The sequence below is a fragment of the Aegilops tauschii genome, chromosome 3 (assembly GCF_002575655.3).
Source record: "Aegilops tauschii subsp. strangulata cultivar AL8/78 chromosome 3, Aet v6.0, whole genome shotgun sequence".
Lineage (NCBI taxonomy): Eukaryota > Viridiplantae > Streptophyta > Magnoliopsida > Poales > Poaceae > Aegilops > Aegilops tauschii.
Window position 1 is genome coordinate 406821006 of NC_053037.3, and position 18649 is coordinate 406839654.

General features: G+C 43.9%; 1 protein-coding gene across 2 annotated transcripts; it reads right to left on the reverse strand.

Annotated features, from left to right (window-relative positions):
- Positions 1 to 3934: 3934 nt before the first annotated feature.
- On the reverse strand, positions 3935 to 17963 carry LOC120975874 (uncharacterized). 2 transcript variants are annotated; one of them, XM_073510692.1, is made up of 13 exons: positions 17775 to 17963; positions 16807 to 17031; positions 16249 to 16684; positions 7358 to 7399; positions 6936 to 7229; positions 6033 to 6792; positions 5704 to 5953; positions 5412 to 5589; positions 5190 to 5288; positions 4957 to 5079; positions 4647 to 4753; positions 4465 to 4537; positions 3935 to 4368 (listed from the first exon to the last, which is right to left on the reverse strand). In XM_073510692.1, the coding sequence occupies exons 1-13, from the start codon at positions 17882 to 17884 to the stop codon at positions 4264 to 4266; spliced, it is 2802 nt and encodes a 933-aa protein (XP_073366793.1). In that variant the 5' UTR covers positions 17885 to 17963; the 3' UTR covers positions 3935 to 4263. The 2 variants fall into 2 exon arrangements, with proteins under 2 accessions (XP_073366793.1, XP_045090844.1); XM_045234909.2 differs by lacking the exon at positions 7358 to 7399.
- Positions 17964 to 18649: the final 686 nt, after the last annotated feature.

Here is an 18649-nt window from a genome sequence, read left to right on the forward strand (position 1 = left end):
TTTCCACAAGTTCAAGGAGTTGACTATGATGAGATTTTCTCATCCGTAGCGATGCTTAAGTCCGTCGGAATCATGTTAGCATTAGCTGCATTTATGAAATCTGGCAGATGGATGTCAAAACAAGTTTCCTTACCAGTTTTCATAAGGAAAGGTTGTATGTGATACAATCAGAAAGGTTTTGTCGATCCTAAGGATGCTAAAAGGTATGCTAGATCCAGCGATCCTTCCATGGATTAGAGCAAGCATCTCGGAGTCAGAATATACACTTTGATGGAGTGATCAAAGTTTTTGGGTTTATACAAAGTTTGTTAGAAACTTGTATTTACAATAAAGTGAGTGGGAGCACTACAACATTTCTGATAAGTATATGTGAATGACATATTGTTGATCTGAAATGATGTAAAATTTCTGGAAAGCATAAAGGGTTGTTTGAAAGGAGTTTTTCAAAGGAAGACCTGGATAAAAGCTGCTTACATATTGGGCATCAAGATCTATAGAGATAGATCAAGACGCCTGATGATACTTTCAAAGAACGCACACCTTGACATGATTTTGAAAGAGTTCAAAATAGATCAGCAAAGAAGGAGTTCTTGGCTGTGTTACAAGGTGTGAGTATTGAGTAAGACTCAAGACCTGACCACAGCAGAAGAGAGACAAAGGACGAAGGTCGTCCCCTATGCTTTAGACGTAGGCTCTACAGTATGCTATGCTGTGTACCGCACATGAAGTGTGCCTTGCCATGAGTTGGTCAAGGGGTACAATAGTGATCCGGGAATGGATCACATGACAGCGGTCGAACTTATCCTTAGTATCTAGTGGACTAAGGAATTTTCTCGATTATGGAGGTGAAAAGGAGTTCGTCGTAAAGGGTTACGTCGATGCGAACTTTGACACTAATCCGGATGACTCTGAGTAGTAAACCGGATTCGTATAGTAGAGCAAATACTTGAAATGGCTCCAAGTAGCGCGTGGTAGCATCCACAAGATGACATAGATATTCGTAAAGCACACACGGATCTGAAAGGTTCAGACCCGTTGACTAATAACCTCTCTCGCAAGCATAACATGATCAAACCAGAACTCATTGAGTGGTAATCACATAGTGATGTGAACTAGATTGTTGACTCTAGTAAACTCTTTGGATGTTGGTCACATGGTGATCTGACCTATGAGTGTTAATCACATGGTGATGTGGACTAGATTATTGACTCTAGTGCAAGTGGGAGACTGTTGGAAATATGCCCTAGAGGCAATAATAAATAGGTTATTATTATATTTCCTTGTTCATGATAATCGTTTATTATCCATGCTAGAATTGTATTGATAGGAAACTCAGATGCATGTGTGGATACATAGACAACACCATGTCCCTAGTAAGCCTCTAGGAGACTAGCTCGTTGATCAATAGATGGTTACGGTTTCCTGACCATGGACATTAGATGTCATTGATAACGGGATCACATCATTAGGAGAATGATGTGATGGACAAGACCCAATCCTAAGCCTAGCACAGATCGTGTAGTTCGTTTGCTCAGAGCTTTTCTAATGTCAAGTATCAGTTCCTTAGACCATGAGATTGTGCAACTCCCGGATACCGTAGGAATGCTTTGGGTGTACCAAACGTCACAACGTAACTGGGTGGCTATAAAGGTGCACTACAGGTATCTCCGAAAGTGTCTGTTGGGTTGGCACGAATCGAGACTGGGATTTGTCACTCCGTGTAAACGGAGAGGTATCTCTGGGCCCACTCGGTAGGACATCATCATAATGTGCACAATGTGACCAAGGAGTTGATCATGGGATGATGTGTTACGGAACGAGTAAAGAGACTTGCCGGTAACGAGATTGAACAAGGTATCGGGATACCGACGATCGAATCTCGGGCAAGTAACATACCGATAGACAAAGGGAATTGTATACGGGATTGATTGAATCCTCGATATCGTGGTTCATCCGATGAGATCATCGAGGAGCATGTGGGAGCCAACATGGGTATCCAGATCCCGCTGTTGGTTATTGACCGGAGAGTCGTCTCGGTCATGTCTGCGTGTCTCCCGAACCCGTAGGGTCTACACACTTAAGGTTCGGTGACGCTAGGGTTGTAGAGATATTAGTATGCGGTAACCCGAAAGTTGTTCGGAGTCCCGGATGAGATCCCAGACGTCACGAGGAGTTCCAGAATGGCCCGGAGGTAAGGATTTATATATGGGAAGTCTTATTTTGGTCGCCGGAAAAGTTTCGCACTTTATCGGTATTGTACCGGGAGTGCCGAAAGGGGTCCGGGAGTCCACCAAGGGGTCCACCAGCCCCGGGGGGGCCACATGGGCTGTGGGGGGTGCGCCTTGGCCTATATGAGCCAAGGGAACCAGCCCCAAGAGGCCCATGCGCCAACAGATAAGATAAACGGAGAGTCCTAAAGGGGGAAGGCACCTCCGAGGTGCCTTGGGGAGGAAGGACTCCTCCCTGGCCGCACCCTTCCTTGGAGGAAGGGCCAAGGTTGCGCCCCCCCTCTCCCTTGGCCCTATATATAGTGGGGGGAGGGAGGGCAGCAGCAATCCAAGCCCTGGCGCCTCCCTCTCCCTCCCGTGACACATCTCCCTCCTCCCGCAGCGCTTGGCAAAGCCCTGTTGGAGTCCCGCTACTTCCACCACCACGCCGTCGTGCTGCTGGATCTCCATCAACCTCTCCTCCCCCCTTGCTGGATCAAGAAGGAGGAGACGTCGTTGCTCCGTACGTGTGTTGAACGCGGAGGTGCCGTCCGTTCGGCGCTAGGATCATCGGTGATTTGGATCACGACGAGTACGACTCCATCAACCCCGTTCTCTTGAACGCTTCCGCATCGCGATCTACAATGGTATGTAGATGCACTCCCCTTCCCCTCGTTGCTAGATTACTCCATAGATTGATCTTGGTGATGCGTAGAAAATTTTGAATTTCTGCTACGTTCCCCAACAAATAGGACTTGAGAGAATATTGATCTTACCTTTAGCTCCTTGTGGGTTCGACACTCCATACTTATCACTTCCATCTTTGGAAATTGCTATGATGATTCCTTGCAATTGGGGATTATCAGAGCAGCGAGAAGACGAGCATAAGAAGAAGCTTCAGAAAGAAGCCAAGAAAGAAAGCAAAAAAGCGGACAATGTGGAGTCATCAAGCAAGCCTAAACTCAAGAGGAAAGTTACTTGTTCATGTTGCAGTGAAGAAGAACACACTATCAAAACTCGTGAGTCATTCCTTGAGTACAAGGCTATGATGGCTGTTAATCTTACAACAAAATGTCAGTTTTGCTCCGAGGAAGGCCACACAATGCAATCATGCATCCAGTTTAAAGCTGCAATGGTGAAAGTCGAGGGACATGCTCAATAGTTAGATTATACTGCTGCAGTTGAATTCATGTATCAGTAACTTGAAGCATACTTTCGAAAAAGACATATTTGTACCATGTAGTTTTACTGAATTTTCTGTCAACTTTATCTGAGATGTTGGTTCATGTTACTGCTCATTAAAACCGCATATGCTAAAAAAGTTGATATTGCTGCAGAAGTGAGGGTGAAAAAAAATGAAGCATGATATTGTGTTTTGTGGGGAATTAAGAGAGCATGTATTTGAAAAGAAATATTACACAATTTCAGTTATTAAGAAAAAAATGTGTTTCTCAAAATGTGTTGATTGCTCAAAAGCATTGGACAAAAAATGAGAATGCTTGTTCTAGCAAGCTAAAATGCTTCTAGTATTATGTCAAAGCTACCAAAATGCTTCTTCCAACAACAATTATCACAAACTGTTGCTCCAAAAAAGAAAATGTACAAAAAATGTTTCATGAGCATGCTTCCTCTAGCAATTCCTTAACATTGTTGCTGACAAAAAGTGGTTGTCGGACAATTTGTGACAAGATAAGGCATCACATACTAGAAAAACAGACATGAAAATATTTGTAACAAAAACTGAGAAGCATTCCATAAAACTTGAAAAGGTTGAGTACCAAGCAGCAAAACTGTTATAATTTGCTTCCAACAAACCACCGCACGGTTATAGCTTCCAAAAAAATCACCGAAACATATAATTATGTTTCCTTACTACAAACTACTGAGAACCATTCCAGCCAAGCAGAGGCTCATAACTGATTTGCTTTACATGGAGTTCATTTGACACAAAAAAGAACATAGCACACTACTGGCAACAATGTATTTCCAAAAACTACAAAGTTGCATCTTCAAAACCGCTGCAATCGCCTTCTTCAATGCTTGATGATCACTTTCTTCAAGCCACTATGATCGCCTTGTGCACATCAGCGGGGCAGACCTTGTTCAACGGATGGAAAAACAGCTTCGAAGCAATGGTCTTCCGCACATCAAGCATATTTTGCTGCATAAGAGAGAAAATGGTGAAAAGAGAACAAACGTATATCGTACAGGCAACACATGAAAAAGTACCCAAAAAAGCATGATTATCTATTTTTACCTTCTTAAAATCTTTCATCCTCTTGCCGTCGAAATTTTCCAAGTACAGTGTTGAAAACAATCCACAATCAAAGCTGTTTCGTGGTGCCGTTCAAAAAATGGGTAGAAAAAAGTTAAAGATTTCTACATAAAAGGACATGTAAACACTACTATTATGGAGGTGTGTGTGTGATTAGAGCTCACTGAGTTGCCTGCTGTGGGTAGTCAAGCAGGGGCCAGTTTGGTTTGAAAGAAGATAAATCCACTTTGAAATCTGGCTCTTCCGTAGCGATCCTCTTGAAATTGGTAAACTGACAGAAATAGGAAACAGTGGCAAAAAAAGTAGGGGCTTTGTCAAACATAAAAGAGTGATGGTAAAAAAAGCTACAACCACTAAAACTTCAGACACATTTGGATTCACCATCAAGATTTTGAACACATGTTCATTGGGGATCTGTTTTTTTCAAATAATGAACAATGAAAACTACAGATAAAAGGATAAAATGTCACTTACCAGATTCCTTGCAGCAACATCAAATTTTCCGTTATCCAATGAGTCAAACATGTTGAATTCCTTGTGCAAGAGGTTAACGACGCAAACAATCCAATGGCCATCGCGAAGGATGGTGAAGAAAAGCTAGAAAAAGAGTGAAGACAAGATAGAGGTTAAATGGAATAAACTTTAAAGCACAAAAAACTAAAGGAAACACAGAAATTGAGTAAAAAAATTGTTGGGAGCAAACTTACTAGGTCAAAAACTGAAATCTGAAAATTTTGGCACGCCCTCCTCAGCTCTCTTGCACAAACACTTGGATCAAAAACTTCTGGGTGGACAGAGAGTTGAAGCTGCAACACACATGGGCATAGAAAAACATAAGAAAAAGTGATGGAGAAATTTTGCAATAGGGCATACTAAAAAACTCTAGAAAAATGATGGCACTAAATGGGAGCAACAAAAGATGAACTAACGATCATTAAAACAGAGAAAGCAAATTTCTTCTGCTTATGTGAAGACGACAACTGTTCAATGTTGAAGGTTTCGACGAATAAAGACATGACTTCGTTGCATATCTGAGCGCGTGGCTTCAACGACTTCTGAAAGTTCGTGTAGGTAATGTGGAAATCACCATTCCTAATGAAAGGAGGCCTGCAACAAGAAGGATGGAAACCACAGTAGTTAGGAGCGTTTGAAAAGATGAAAATGTAATAAATAGGAGATAACAAAATGGTGGAAGCAAAATTTAGAGAAGATGATACTTACTCAATTTCCCCTCTCTTCATCTTCTTCATCTTGTACCTCTTCATGACATAGTACTGGTACATTGCTTCCGTCTTCGAATCTGTCTTGATTTTCTTGTACTTTGATCCAGCCGACATTGGACTCCCTACTCTTTTCTTGCTCTTGAGCTTCTTCTCGTCCTTGCTCTTCAACTTCTCCTCGTTGAGGTCGGGACTTGGTTCCCTGCTGCTAACTAGAACAACTGGCTCTTCTTGTGGTTTTGATGGTCCATCTGAAAAAAGTAAAAAAAGATTTTCCAGAAAATGTTGTGAGGAGAGATTTGTTCAAAGATAAAACATGGCAGGGCATACCGGCAGTCCCGCTTGATAATGGAGCCACAGAGGTTGGTGTGACATCATACACTGGAACTTCTGCTTCTGTTGAGATTGGAGCCTGAGGAGTGACATAAAAAACATCACAAGACTTTGGTGTTGTAACAGTGTTGCCATGGGTTGGAGCATTCGAGTTCGCATCTACATTTGGGACACTGATCCACCACTCATATTCCTCAGTGCCCTCTTGGAACACACTCATTGATGGAACATCACTCCAATGTCCAGCCACACTAGTCGGCACAGAGTGATTGCGCTGGCTGAGTTGGTGACCATGCTCAGTATCTTCACCACTGGACACTTTCTCCTTTGCAGTCTCAAAACATCGTGCAAGGTTCTCACTGACAACAGCACTAGTTCCTATGCCCAGCTCAACCACATCGCCTCCATTAGGCTCATGAACAATGCTACTTGCACAGTTGCTTCGAGCTCCTTCAGCTGGCTCAAACACCTTGTCAGTTGTTGGCTCATCTACGACCTTCTCCCTAGAACTTTCCTTGCTACAACCATGACCATCTGACTTGTCTACAACATTGCTGTGAGGAGGCGATACATCAAAGGTAACATCCACTGCTTCTTGAGAACTTGACGAAGCAACATGAACATCTTTGAGAAGCTGCTCCATTCGCTTGCAATGTATTGCTTGCAACACTTGCCTGTAAGAACTTGGAGCCCCTTTTAACTTTGCATCATATAGTTTTGTGTGCTTGTCGTAGATTGCAGCCATATGTGATGGGAGCTGAAAAAATGTATGGCAAAATGAAGTGACAGTCGTCAGTAGGGATGCAACTTACCATATGATGGAACTAAAAAAATATAAAATGTAGAAAGGTATGTGACAAAATTAAACAACAAAAATAAAAACAACAAAAAAAATCTCACCTCAAGCACTGCCCCAAATGGTGCCGGGTTTTGAAGGCAATCATCCAGCGAACCACACACATCTTCGTCGGTGCTTTTGCCATTATCCGTTGGGTTGCTACCTTCCGTAGGGTTCTCTTTCGCAGCCACGTCATCTTGGTTATCATTAATGTTTATATTTCCAGCTCCACAATCTTGAGTATCATCACAATCCGGGCTGTCCGAAACCTGCTGATCTTGAGCAACTTCACTGTTGTTGCCTACCGGGCCTTGGGCAGGCAATGCTGCGTATGGTATCTTTGACAGAGGGCGAAACTACAGGACACAAAGCAAAAAGAAACAAGAATTAAACCATGAGTACACAAGCAAAAATAAAGAAGGTAAAAATTGGGAAGAAACAATGCTGCAATGGATGAGGGAAGTAAACCACACAAAAAACTTACACGACACTTCCCGAATGAGCCTTTGCCCAAAGAAAGCTTATTCTTGTCAAAGTCCAACACAAGATCAAAGTCAATCTGATGCACAAAGCAAGCCCTTGGAAGAGAATAATTCAATTGGTGCTCGTTGATGGCAGCTTGAGGAAATATCAAATGGTCCATGTAAATAACGTGAATAAGAAGACTGTTGGAAATATGCCCTAGAGGCAATAATAAATGGTTATTATTATATTTCTTTGTTCATGGTAATTGTCTATTATTCATGCTATAATTGTATTGTCCGGAAATCGTAATACATGTGTGAATACATAGACCACAACCTGTCCCTAGTAAGCCTCTAGTTGACTAGCTCGTTGATCAACAGATAGTCATGGTTTCCTGACTATGGACATTGGATGTCATTGATAACAGGATCACATCATTAGGAGAATGATGTGATGGACAAGACCCAATCTTAAGCATAGCATAAAAGATCGTGTAGTTTCGTTTGCTAGAGCTTTTCCAATGTCAAGTATCTTTTCCTTAGACCATGAGATCGTGCAACTCCCGGATACCGTAGGAGTGCTTTGGGTGTGCCAAACGTCACAACGTAACTGGGTGACTATAAAGGTGCATTACGGGTATCTCCGAAAGTGTCTGTTGGGTTGGCACGGATCGAGACTGGGATTTGTCACTCCGTGTGACGGAGAGGTATCTCTGGGCCCACTCGGTAATGCATCATCATAATGAGCTCAATGTGACTAAGGCGTTAGTCACGGGATCATGCATTGCGGTACGAGTAAAGAGACTTGCCGGTAACGAGATTGAACAAGGTATTGGGATACCGACGATCGAATCTCGGGCAAGTAACATACCGATTGACAAAGGGAATTGCATACGGATTGATTGAATCCTCGACACCGTGGTTCATCCGATGATATCATCGTGGAACATGTGGGAGCCAACATGGGTATCCAGATCCCGCTGTTGGTTATTGACCGGAGAGGCGTCTCGGTCATGTCTGCATGTCTCCCGAACCCGTAGGGTCTACACACTTAAGGTCCGGTGACGCTAGGGTTGTAGAGATATATGTATGCGGAAACCCGAAAGTTGTTCGGAGTCCCGGATGAGATCCCGGACGTCACGAGAGGTTCCGGAATGGTCCGGAGGTAAAGATTTATATATGGGAAGTCTTATTTTGGTCGCCGGAAAAGTTTCGCGCTTTATCGGTATTGTACCGGGAGTGCCGAAAGGGGTCCGGGGGTCCACCAGCCCCGGGGGGCCACATGGGCTGTAAGGGGTGCACCTTGGCCTATATGGGCCAAGGGCACCAGCCCCAAGAGGCCCATGCGCAAGAGATAAGAAAAAAAAAGGGAGAGTCCTAAAGGGGGAAGGCACCTCCGAGGTGCCTTGGGGGGGAAGGACTCCCCCCTGGCCGCACCCTTCCTTGGAGGAAGGGGCAAGGCTGCGCCCCTCCCCTCTCCCTTGGCCCTATATATAGTGGGGGGAAGGGAGGGCAGCAACATCTAAGCCTTAGGCGCCTCCCTCCTCCCCTGCAACACCTCTCTCTCTCTCTCTCTCTCTCTCTCTCTCTCGCAGAAGCTTGCGAAGCCCTGCAGGAGACCCGCTACATCCACCACCACGCCGTCGTGCTGTTGGATCTCCATCAACCTCTCCTCCCCCCTTGCTGGATCAAGAAGGAGGAGACGTTGCTGCGCCGTACGTGTGTTGAACGCGGAGGTGCCGTACGTTCGGCACTCGATCATCGGTGATTTGGATCACGGCGAGTACGACTCCGTCATCCACGTTCATTGGAACGCTTCCGCTCGCGATCTACAAGGGTATGTAGATGCACTCCTTCCCTTCGTTGCTAGTAGACTCCATAGATGCATCTTGATGAGCGTAGGAAATTTTTAAATTATGCTACGATTCCCGACAGTGGCATCATGAGCCAGGTCTATGCGTAGTTACTATGCACGAGTAGAACACAAAGTAGTTGTGGGCGTTGAGTTTGCCAATTCTTCTTGCCGCTACTAGTCTTTTCTTGTTTCGGCGGCATTGTAGGATGAAGCGGCCCGGACCGACCTTACACGTACTCTTACGTGAGACAGGTTCCACCGACTGACATGCACTAGATGCATAAGGTGGCTAGCGGGTGTCTGTCTCTCCTACTTTAGTCGGAACAGATTCGATGAAAAGGGTCCTTATGAAGGGTAAATAGAAATTGGCAAATCACGTTGTGGTCATACGTAGGTAAGAAACGTTCTTGCTAGAAACCTACAAACCACGTAAAAACTTGCAACAACAATTAGAGGACGTCTAACTTGTTTTTGCAGCAAGTGCTATGTGATGTGATATGGCCAGAAGATGTGATGAATGATATATGTGATGTATGAGATTGATCATATTCTTGTAATAGGAATCACGACTTGCATGTCGATGAGTATGACAACCGGCAGGAGCCATAGGAGTTGTCTTTATTATTTTGCATGACCTGCGAGTCATTGAATAACGCCATGTAAATTACTTTACTTTGTTGCTAAACGAGTTGGCCATAGAAGTAGAAGTAATCGTTGGCGTGACAACTTCATGAAGACACAATGATGGAGATCATGATGATGGAGATCATGGTGTCATGCCGGTGACAAAGATGATCATGGTGCCCCGAAGATGGAGATCAAAGGAGCATGATGATATTGGCCATATCATGTCACTATTTGATTGCATGTGATGTTTATCATGTTTTTGCATCTTATTTGCTTAGAACGACGGTAGCAAGTAGGATGATCCCTTATAATAATTTCAAGAAAGTGTTCACCCTAACTGTGCACCGTTGCGAAGGTTCGTCGTTTCGAAGCACCACGTGATGATCGGGTGTGATAGATTCTTACGTTCGAATACAACGGGTGTTGACGAGCCTAGCATGTACAGACATGGCCTCGGAACACACGCAATACACTTAGGTTGACTTGACGAGCCTAGCATGTACAGACATGGCCTCGGAACACGGAGGACCGAAAGGTCGAGCATGAGTTGTATAGAAGATACGATCAACATGGAGATGTTCACCGATCTTGACTAGTCCGTCTCACGTGCTGATCGGACACGGCCTAGTTGAACTCGGATCATGTTTCACTTAGATGACTAGAGGGATGTCTATCTGAGTGGGAGTTCATAATCAGATGAACTTCATTATCATGAACATAGTCAAAAAGTATTTGCAAATTATGTCATGGCTTGCGCTTTAGTTCTACTGGTTAAGATATGTTCCTAGAGAAAATTTAGTTGAAAGTTGGTAGTAGCAATTATGCGGACTGGGTCCGTAAACTGAGGATTGTCCTCATTGCTGCACAGAAGGCTTATGTCCTTAATGCACCGCTCGGTGTGCTGAACCTCAGCGTCGTCTGTAGATGTTACAAAAACATATGACATACACGTTTTGATAACTACGTGATAGTTCGGTGCGGTTTAGAATTGTGGCACCAAAGACGTTTCTGAAACGTCGCAGAACATGTGAGATGTTCCGAAGACTGAAATTGAGATTTCAGACTAGTGCCCACGTCAAGAGGTATGAGACCTCTGACAAGTTTCTTAAAGCCTGCAAACTAAGGGAGAAAAGCTCAATCGTTGAGCGTGTGCTCAGATTGTCTGAGTGCCACAATCGCTTGAATCGAGTGGGAGTTAATCTCCCAGATGAGATAGTGATAGTTCTCCATAGTCACTGCCACCAAGCTAGTAGAGCTTCGTGATGAACTATAACATATCAAGGATAGTTATGATGATCCTTGAGCTATTCGCGATGTTTGACACCGCGAGAGTAGAAATCAAGAAGGAGCATCAATTGTTGATGGTTAGTAAAACCACTAGTTTAAGAAGGGCAAGGGCAAAAGGGATACTTCATGAAACAGCAAGTCGTTTGCTGCTCTAGTGAATAATCCCAAGGTTGAACCCAAACCCGAGACTAAGTGCTTCTGTAATGAGAGGAACGGTCACTGAAGCAGTACTACCCTAGATACTTGGTAGATGAGAAGGCAGGCAAAGTCGACAAAGTATATTGGATATACGTTATATGAATGTGTACTTTACTAGTACTCCTAGCAGCACCAGGGTATTAGATACTGGTTCGGTTGCTAAGTGTTAGTAACTCGAAATAAAAGCTGCGGAATAAATGGAGACTAGCTAAAGGTGAGATGACGATATGTGTTGGAAGTGTTTCCAAGGTTGATGTGATCAAGCATCGCATGCTCCCTCTACCATCGAGATTTGGTGGTTGCGCTGAACATGATTGGATTATGTTTACCGCAAAACGGTTATTCATTTAAGGAGAATAATGGTTACTCTGTTTACTTGAATAATACCTTCAATGGTCTTGCACCTAAAATGAATCTCGATCGTAGTGATACACATGTTCATGCCAAAAGATATAAGATAGTAATGATAGTACCACATACTTGTGGCACTGCCACTTGAGTCATATTGGTGTAGAACGCATGAAGAAGCTCCATGTAGGTGGATCTTTGGACTCACTCATTTTTGAAAAGATTGAGACATGCGAACCATGTCTATTGGTATATATGCATGAAGAAACTCCATACAGATGGATCGTTTGGACTCACTTGATTATGAATCACTTGAGACATGCAAATCATACCACATGGGCAAGATGACTGAAAGGCCTCGTTTTCAGTGAGATGGAACAAGAGAGCAATTTATTGGAAGTAATACATTTTGATGTATGCAGTCCAATGGATGCTGAGGCATGCAGTGGATATCGTTATGTTCTTACTTCACAGATGATTTGAGTAGATGCTGAGTGTATTTACTTGATTAAACACTAGTCTGAATTATTGAAAGGTTCAAGCAATTTCAGAGTGAAGTTAAAGATCGTCGTGACAAGAGGATAAAATGTCTGTGATATGATCATAGAGATGAGTATCTGAGATACGAGTTTGGCACACAATTGAGACATTGTGGAAAGTGTTTCACAATTAATACCGCCTGGAACACCATAGTGTGATGGTGTGTCCGAACATCATAACTGCACCCTATTGGATATGGTGCATACCATGTTGTTTCTTATCAAATTACCACTATCATTTATGGGTTAGGCATTAGAGACAACCGCATTCACTTTAAAAGGGGCACCACGCAATTCCGTTGAGACGACACTGTTTATAGAAACCTAAGTTGTCGTTTCTTAAAAGTTTGGGGCTGCGATGCTTATGTGAAAAAGTTTCAGGCTGATAAGCTCGAACCCAAAGCGGATAAATGCATCTTCATAGAATACCCAAAAACAGTTGGGTATACCTCCTATCTGGAAGCAAAAGTAATTGCTTCTAGAAACGAGTCCTTTCTCGAGGAAAAGTTTCTCTCGAAAGAATTGAGTGGGAGGATGGTGGAGACTTGATAAGGTTATTGAACCGTCGCTTCAACTAGTGTGTAGCAGGGCACAGGAAGTTGTTCCTGTGGCACCTACACCAATTGAAGTGGAAGCTTATGATAGTGATCATGAAACTTCGGATCAAGTCACTACCAAACCTCGTAGGATGACGAGGATGCGCACTACTTCAGAGTAATGCGTGATCCTGTCTTGGAAGTCATGTTGCTAGACAACAATGAACCTACGAGCTATGGAGAAGCGATGGTAGACCCATATTCCGACGAATGGCTCGAGGCCATGAAATCCGAGATAGAATCCATGTATCAGAACAAAGCATGGACTTTGGTGAACTTGCCCGATGATCGGCAAGCCATTGAGATAAATGGATCTTTAAGAAGAAGACAGACATGGACGGTAATGTTACCTTCTATGAAGCTCGACTTGTGGCAAAGAGTATTTTCACAAGTTCAAGGAGTTGACTACGATGAGTTTTTCTCATCCGTAGCGATGCTTAGGTCCGTCGGAATCATGTTAGCATTAGCTGCATTTATGAAATCTGGCAGATGGATGTCAAAACAAGTTTCCTTACTAGTTTTCGTAAGGAAAGGTTGTATGTGATACAATCAGAAAGGTTTTGTCAATCCTAAGGATGCTAAAAGGTATGCTAGCTCCAGCGATCCTTCTATGGATTAGAGCAAGCATCTCGGAGTCAGAATATACGCTTTGATGGAGCGATCAAAGTTTTTGGGTTTATACAAAGTTTGTTAGAAACTTGTATTTACAATAAAGTGAGTGGGAGCGCTACAACATTTCTGATAAGTATATGTGAATGACATATTGATGATCCGAAATGATGTAAAATTTCTGGAAAGCATAAAGGGTTGTTTGAAAGGAGTTTTTCAAAGGAAGACATGGATAAAGCTGCTTACATATTGGGCATCAAGATCTATAGAGGTAGATCAAGACGCCTGATGATACTTTCAAAGAACGCACACCTTGACATGATTTTGAAAGAGTTCAAAATAGATCAGCAAAGAAGGAGTTCTTGGCTGTGTTACAAGGTGTGAGTATTGAGTAAGACTCAAGACCTGACCACAGAAGAAGAGAGAGAAAGGACGAAGGTCGTCCCCTATGCTTCAGACGTAGGCTCTACAGTATGCTATGCTGTGTACCGCACATGAAGTGTGCCTTGCCATGAGTTGGTCAAGGGGTACAATAGCGATCCGGGAAAGGATCACATGACAGCGGTCGAACTTATCCTTAGCACCTAGTGGATTAAGGAATTTTCTCGATTATGGAGGTGGAAAGGAGTTCGTCGTAAAGGGTTACGTCGATGCGAACTTTGACACTAATCCGGATGACTCTGAGTAGTAAACCGGATTCGTATAGTAGAGCAATTATTTGAAATGGCTCCAAATAGCGCGTGGTAGCATCCACAAGATGACATAGATATTCGTAAAGCACACGGTTCTGAAAGGTTCAGACCCGTTGACTAATAACCTCTCTCACAAGCATAACATGACCAAACCAGAACACATTGAGTGATAATCACATAGTGATGTGAACTAGATCGTTGACTCTAGTAAACTCTTTAGATGTTGGTCACATGGTGATGTGACCAGTGAGTGTTAATCACATGGTGATGCGAACTAGATTATTGACTCTAGTGCAAGTGGGAGACTGTTGGAAATATGCCCTAGAGGCAATAATAAATGGTTATTATTATATTTCTTTGTTCATGGTAATTGTCTATTATTCATGCTATAATTGTATTGTCCGGAAATCGTAATACATGTGTGAATACATAGACCACAACCTGTCCCTAGTAAGCCTCTAGTTGACTAGCTCGTTGATCAACAGATAGTCATGGTTTCCTGACTATGGACATTGGATGTCATTGATAACGGGATCACATCATTAGGAGAATGATGTGATGGACAAGACCCAATCTTAAGCATAGCATAAAAGGTCGTGTAGTTTCGTTTGCTAGAGCTTTTCCAATGTCAAGTATCTTTTCCTTAGACCATGAGATCGTGCAACTCCCGGATACCGTAGGAGTGCTTTGGGTGTGCCAAACGTCACAACGTAACTGGGTGACTATAAAGGTGCATTACGGGTATCTCCGAAAGTGTCTGTTGGGTTGGCACGGATCGAGACTGGGATTTGTCACTCCGTGTGACGGAGAGGTATCTCTGGGCCCACTCGGTAATGCATCATCATAATGAGCTCAATGTGACTAAGGCGTTAGTCACGGGATCATGCATTGCGGTACGAGTAAAGAGACTTGCCGGTAACGAGATTGAACAAGGTATTGGGATACCGACGATCGAATCTCGGGCAAGTAACATACCGATTGACAAAGGGAATTGCATACGGATTGATTGAATCCTCGACACCATGGTTCATCCGATGATATCATCGTGGAACATGTGGGAGCCAACATGGGTATCCAGATCCCGCTGTTGGTTATTGACCGGAGAGGCGTCTCGGTCATGTCTGCATGTCTCCCGAACCCGTAGGGTCTACACACTTAAGGTCCGGTGACGCTAGGGTTGTAGAGATATATGTATGCGGAAACCCGAAAGTTGTTCGGAGTCTCGGATGAGATCCCGGACATCACGAGAGGTTCCGGAATGGTCCGGAGGTAAAGATTTATATATGGGAAGTCTTATTTTGGTCGCCGGAAAAGTTTCGCGCTTTATCGGTATTGTACCGGGAGTGCCGAAAGGGGTCCGGGGGTCCACCAGCCCCGGGGGGGCCACATGGGCTGTAAGGGGTGCACCTTGGCCTATATGGGCCAAGGGCACCAACCCCAAGAGGCCCATGCGCAAGAGATAAGAAAAAAAGGGAGAGTCCTAAAGGGGGAAGGCACCTCCGAGGTGCCTTGGGGGGGAAGGACTCCCCCTTGGCCGCACCCTTCCTTGGAGGAAGGGGCAAGGCTGCGCCCCCCCTCTCCCTTGGCCCTATATATAGTGGGGGGAAGGGAGGGCAGCAACATCTAAGCCTTGGGCGCCTCCCTCCTCCCCTGCAACACCTCTCTCTCTCTCTCTCTCTCTCTCTCTCTCTCTCTCTCTCTCTCTCTCTCTCTCGCAGAAGCTTGCGAAGCCCTGCCGGAGACCCGCTACATCCACCACCACGCCGTCGTGCTGTTGGATCTCCATCAACCTCTCCTCCCCCCTTGCTGGATCAAGAAGGAGGAGACGTTGCTGCGCCGTACGTGTGTTGAACGCGGAGGTGCCGTACGTTCGGCACTCGATCATCGGTGATTTGGATCACGGCGAGTACGACTCCGTCATCCACGTTCATTGGAACGCTTCCGCTCGCGATCTACAAGGGTATGTAGATGCACTCCTTCCCTTCGTTGCTAGTAGACTCCATAATGCATCTTGGTGAGCGTAGGAAATTTTTAAATTATGCTACGATTCCCAACAAAGACAAAATATAATATATCACACACAATAAGAAAAAGATGTGCTTACAGAAAACAAAAACATGTTGCGATAGATAGAAAAATTCCAAAAAGAAAGAAGTATACCGCGAGCATAGGGAAGCAGCCCCCAACCCAGAATGAAGAAGTAGCCTGTGATTTTATCTTGTCCTGGCACTTCTTGACCTCTCTCATTGCAACACTTAAAACATGTTCATCCCAAGCAAATTCAGTAACCTTGTCCATTTCTTCAAGGCTTTCCAAGTACTCTAGTGGCACCATGTTGCCAGTGCTTGGATTTAAAACTGTTGCAAGCGCTAAGAGCACCCATGACCTCTTCGTAGTATCGCCATCATCATTCCTAGCTCGATGAAGCACATCCACTGTATGCGCAATTGAAGCCCTGCCATTCTTGTGATAAATGTTGTGGAGCTCACAATGCTCATGTCTCTTGAAAAGCTCAACTGGTCTGTTGCCTGATGGGATATTGAAAACCTTCTTCACCATGTCTCGAGTAAACACAATGACCTTAGTCCGACTCAGCCTGAAAACCCCAAAAAATGTATTCATTGGTTGCTATCAACATGACCTAAAAAAGAAAGAAAGTATATGTTGCAGACATGATGCATGAGAAAAAAGGAATAAGAAAGGAGGTGGGTGCAATACCTGAGCTCACGGCTGTCAGTGTCAATGTTCATTGTTAACCATTCCATCAGATCATGTGGCACTGTGAAAGGCGAGATGCTCGTGAGATCACCGAAGGCAGTTTCATTTATGTAGCGCCTCTTGCTAGGATTAAGTTTTATCTTCGCAACTTCGCGCAAGTGTTTTGCTGTGAAACGTTGGCTGAATGCAGTATCAGACTCCATTACTTCTTCGTCTGACATGTAGCTGCAAAAATCAAAATGAATAAAAAATGTATTGGGTACAAACACCATTGTACAATTACTACAGAAAGTGATGGGCATTCGATTCCAGCATACTCAACATCTACCAAGCATAACAATGAAGCAAAAAAATGAGCATTCCTTTCTTGCAATTACTTAAGAGTGGGTAAATCCAGAAAAACTAAACAATTAGCCGTGCGACACAATCAAGTCAAAGAAAAAAGTCTAAAACAATTACATGCAGCAAAACACTATAAGATGGAAAAATCTTGTCTGAATATAGAAATAAAACAAACAATAAGGCTCTGACTACACTGACTTTCATCTAAAAAACCTAATCTAAACAACAAATACAGGAAGAAAACCATAACTTGACTAACCAAATAGCAGCATCACAAAAAAGACCATTGAGAATCTAGTCCTCCAACTCTGAAATCTCATCCCCTACCTATAAAAATCTCGTCCCCTACCTCTAAAATCTCAACTATAAAACCTAGCTACAACATGGAACCAAATTAATCCGATCTACACAACAAACCCTAGATTAAATGGGGGATGAATTTGGCGGCATGAAGGGAGTAGCGGCTCAACTGAAACCCCTGAACAAACAACAGATCTATACTATGCATTCGACCCGGATGTACTCATCCAACGCCGGAAACTGCTGGGATTAACTGCGAAATGAACCGCTAAAAGGAAATCATGCAGGCGGAGGAGAAAAATGCTGCGAACTGCAGGGCACCATACCTCTCGTCCGCCGCTGCAACTACAGGGGGGTCGTGTAGCTCGGCGCCGTGGCCGACGGTGCTCACTACCGCCCGAACCTCCGGTTCCCTTGTCGTCCCGGCAACATCCATCTCTCCCACCCCCCGCCATGATTCTGGATCTCGCAGTCGCCTGCGTTGTTGCCAAAGCTAGAGAGGGATGGGGATGAAAGCAGATGGGACGACCGAGCTCACGAGGGTGGGAGCAAAAAAAACACCTAGGGCACGCGCGTCCACACCCCCGTCAGAAAGCATCCTGACCGTACGATGCGCCGCGATCCGACGGCGCGCGAGACGGTCGCTTGGACGGCTGCGTGCATCCGGATGAGAATGAGTGTTTTCCAAGTGAATACTGCTCCCTGTGCGTGTTAAATTGCCCCATTCTTGACATAGAAAAAGCAAAAACGACATAAGGAAGATCTTATGTTTTTTAGTATGTTCTTGAATCATACTGTATTAATTTAGCGATCTATATGGGGCAAGAGTGTTGGACATACAATGTTGAAAATGAATAAATTATAGAAAGAAATTTTGGAGTACTACTTACAAATGGAGTGCATTTAAAGAAATTAAAAACGTGCACACAACACAAGTATGATTGAAAGTAAGGCAACAAACAGAAATTCTCGAGAAAAAAACAAGCGGACATTCTCAGAATCAAAAGGCATTGTATCAAATCTAGAATTCTCTCATCCATTTTGTGCTTTCTCGCTTGCTTCTTGCATTACCATTTTTAAAGCCTGCGTAGATCTCTTAGTAAAACCTTCTTTGATTTGGTTCTTTCAGTAAGATACCGAACATGCTCTCTTTGGCGACGACAAGATGTGAGGAGGAGGGAGAGTTGGCAGTGAAGGTAGG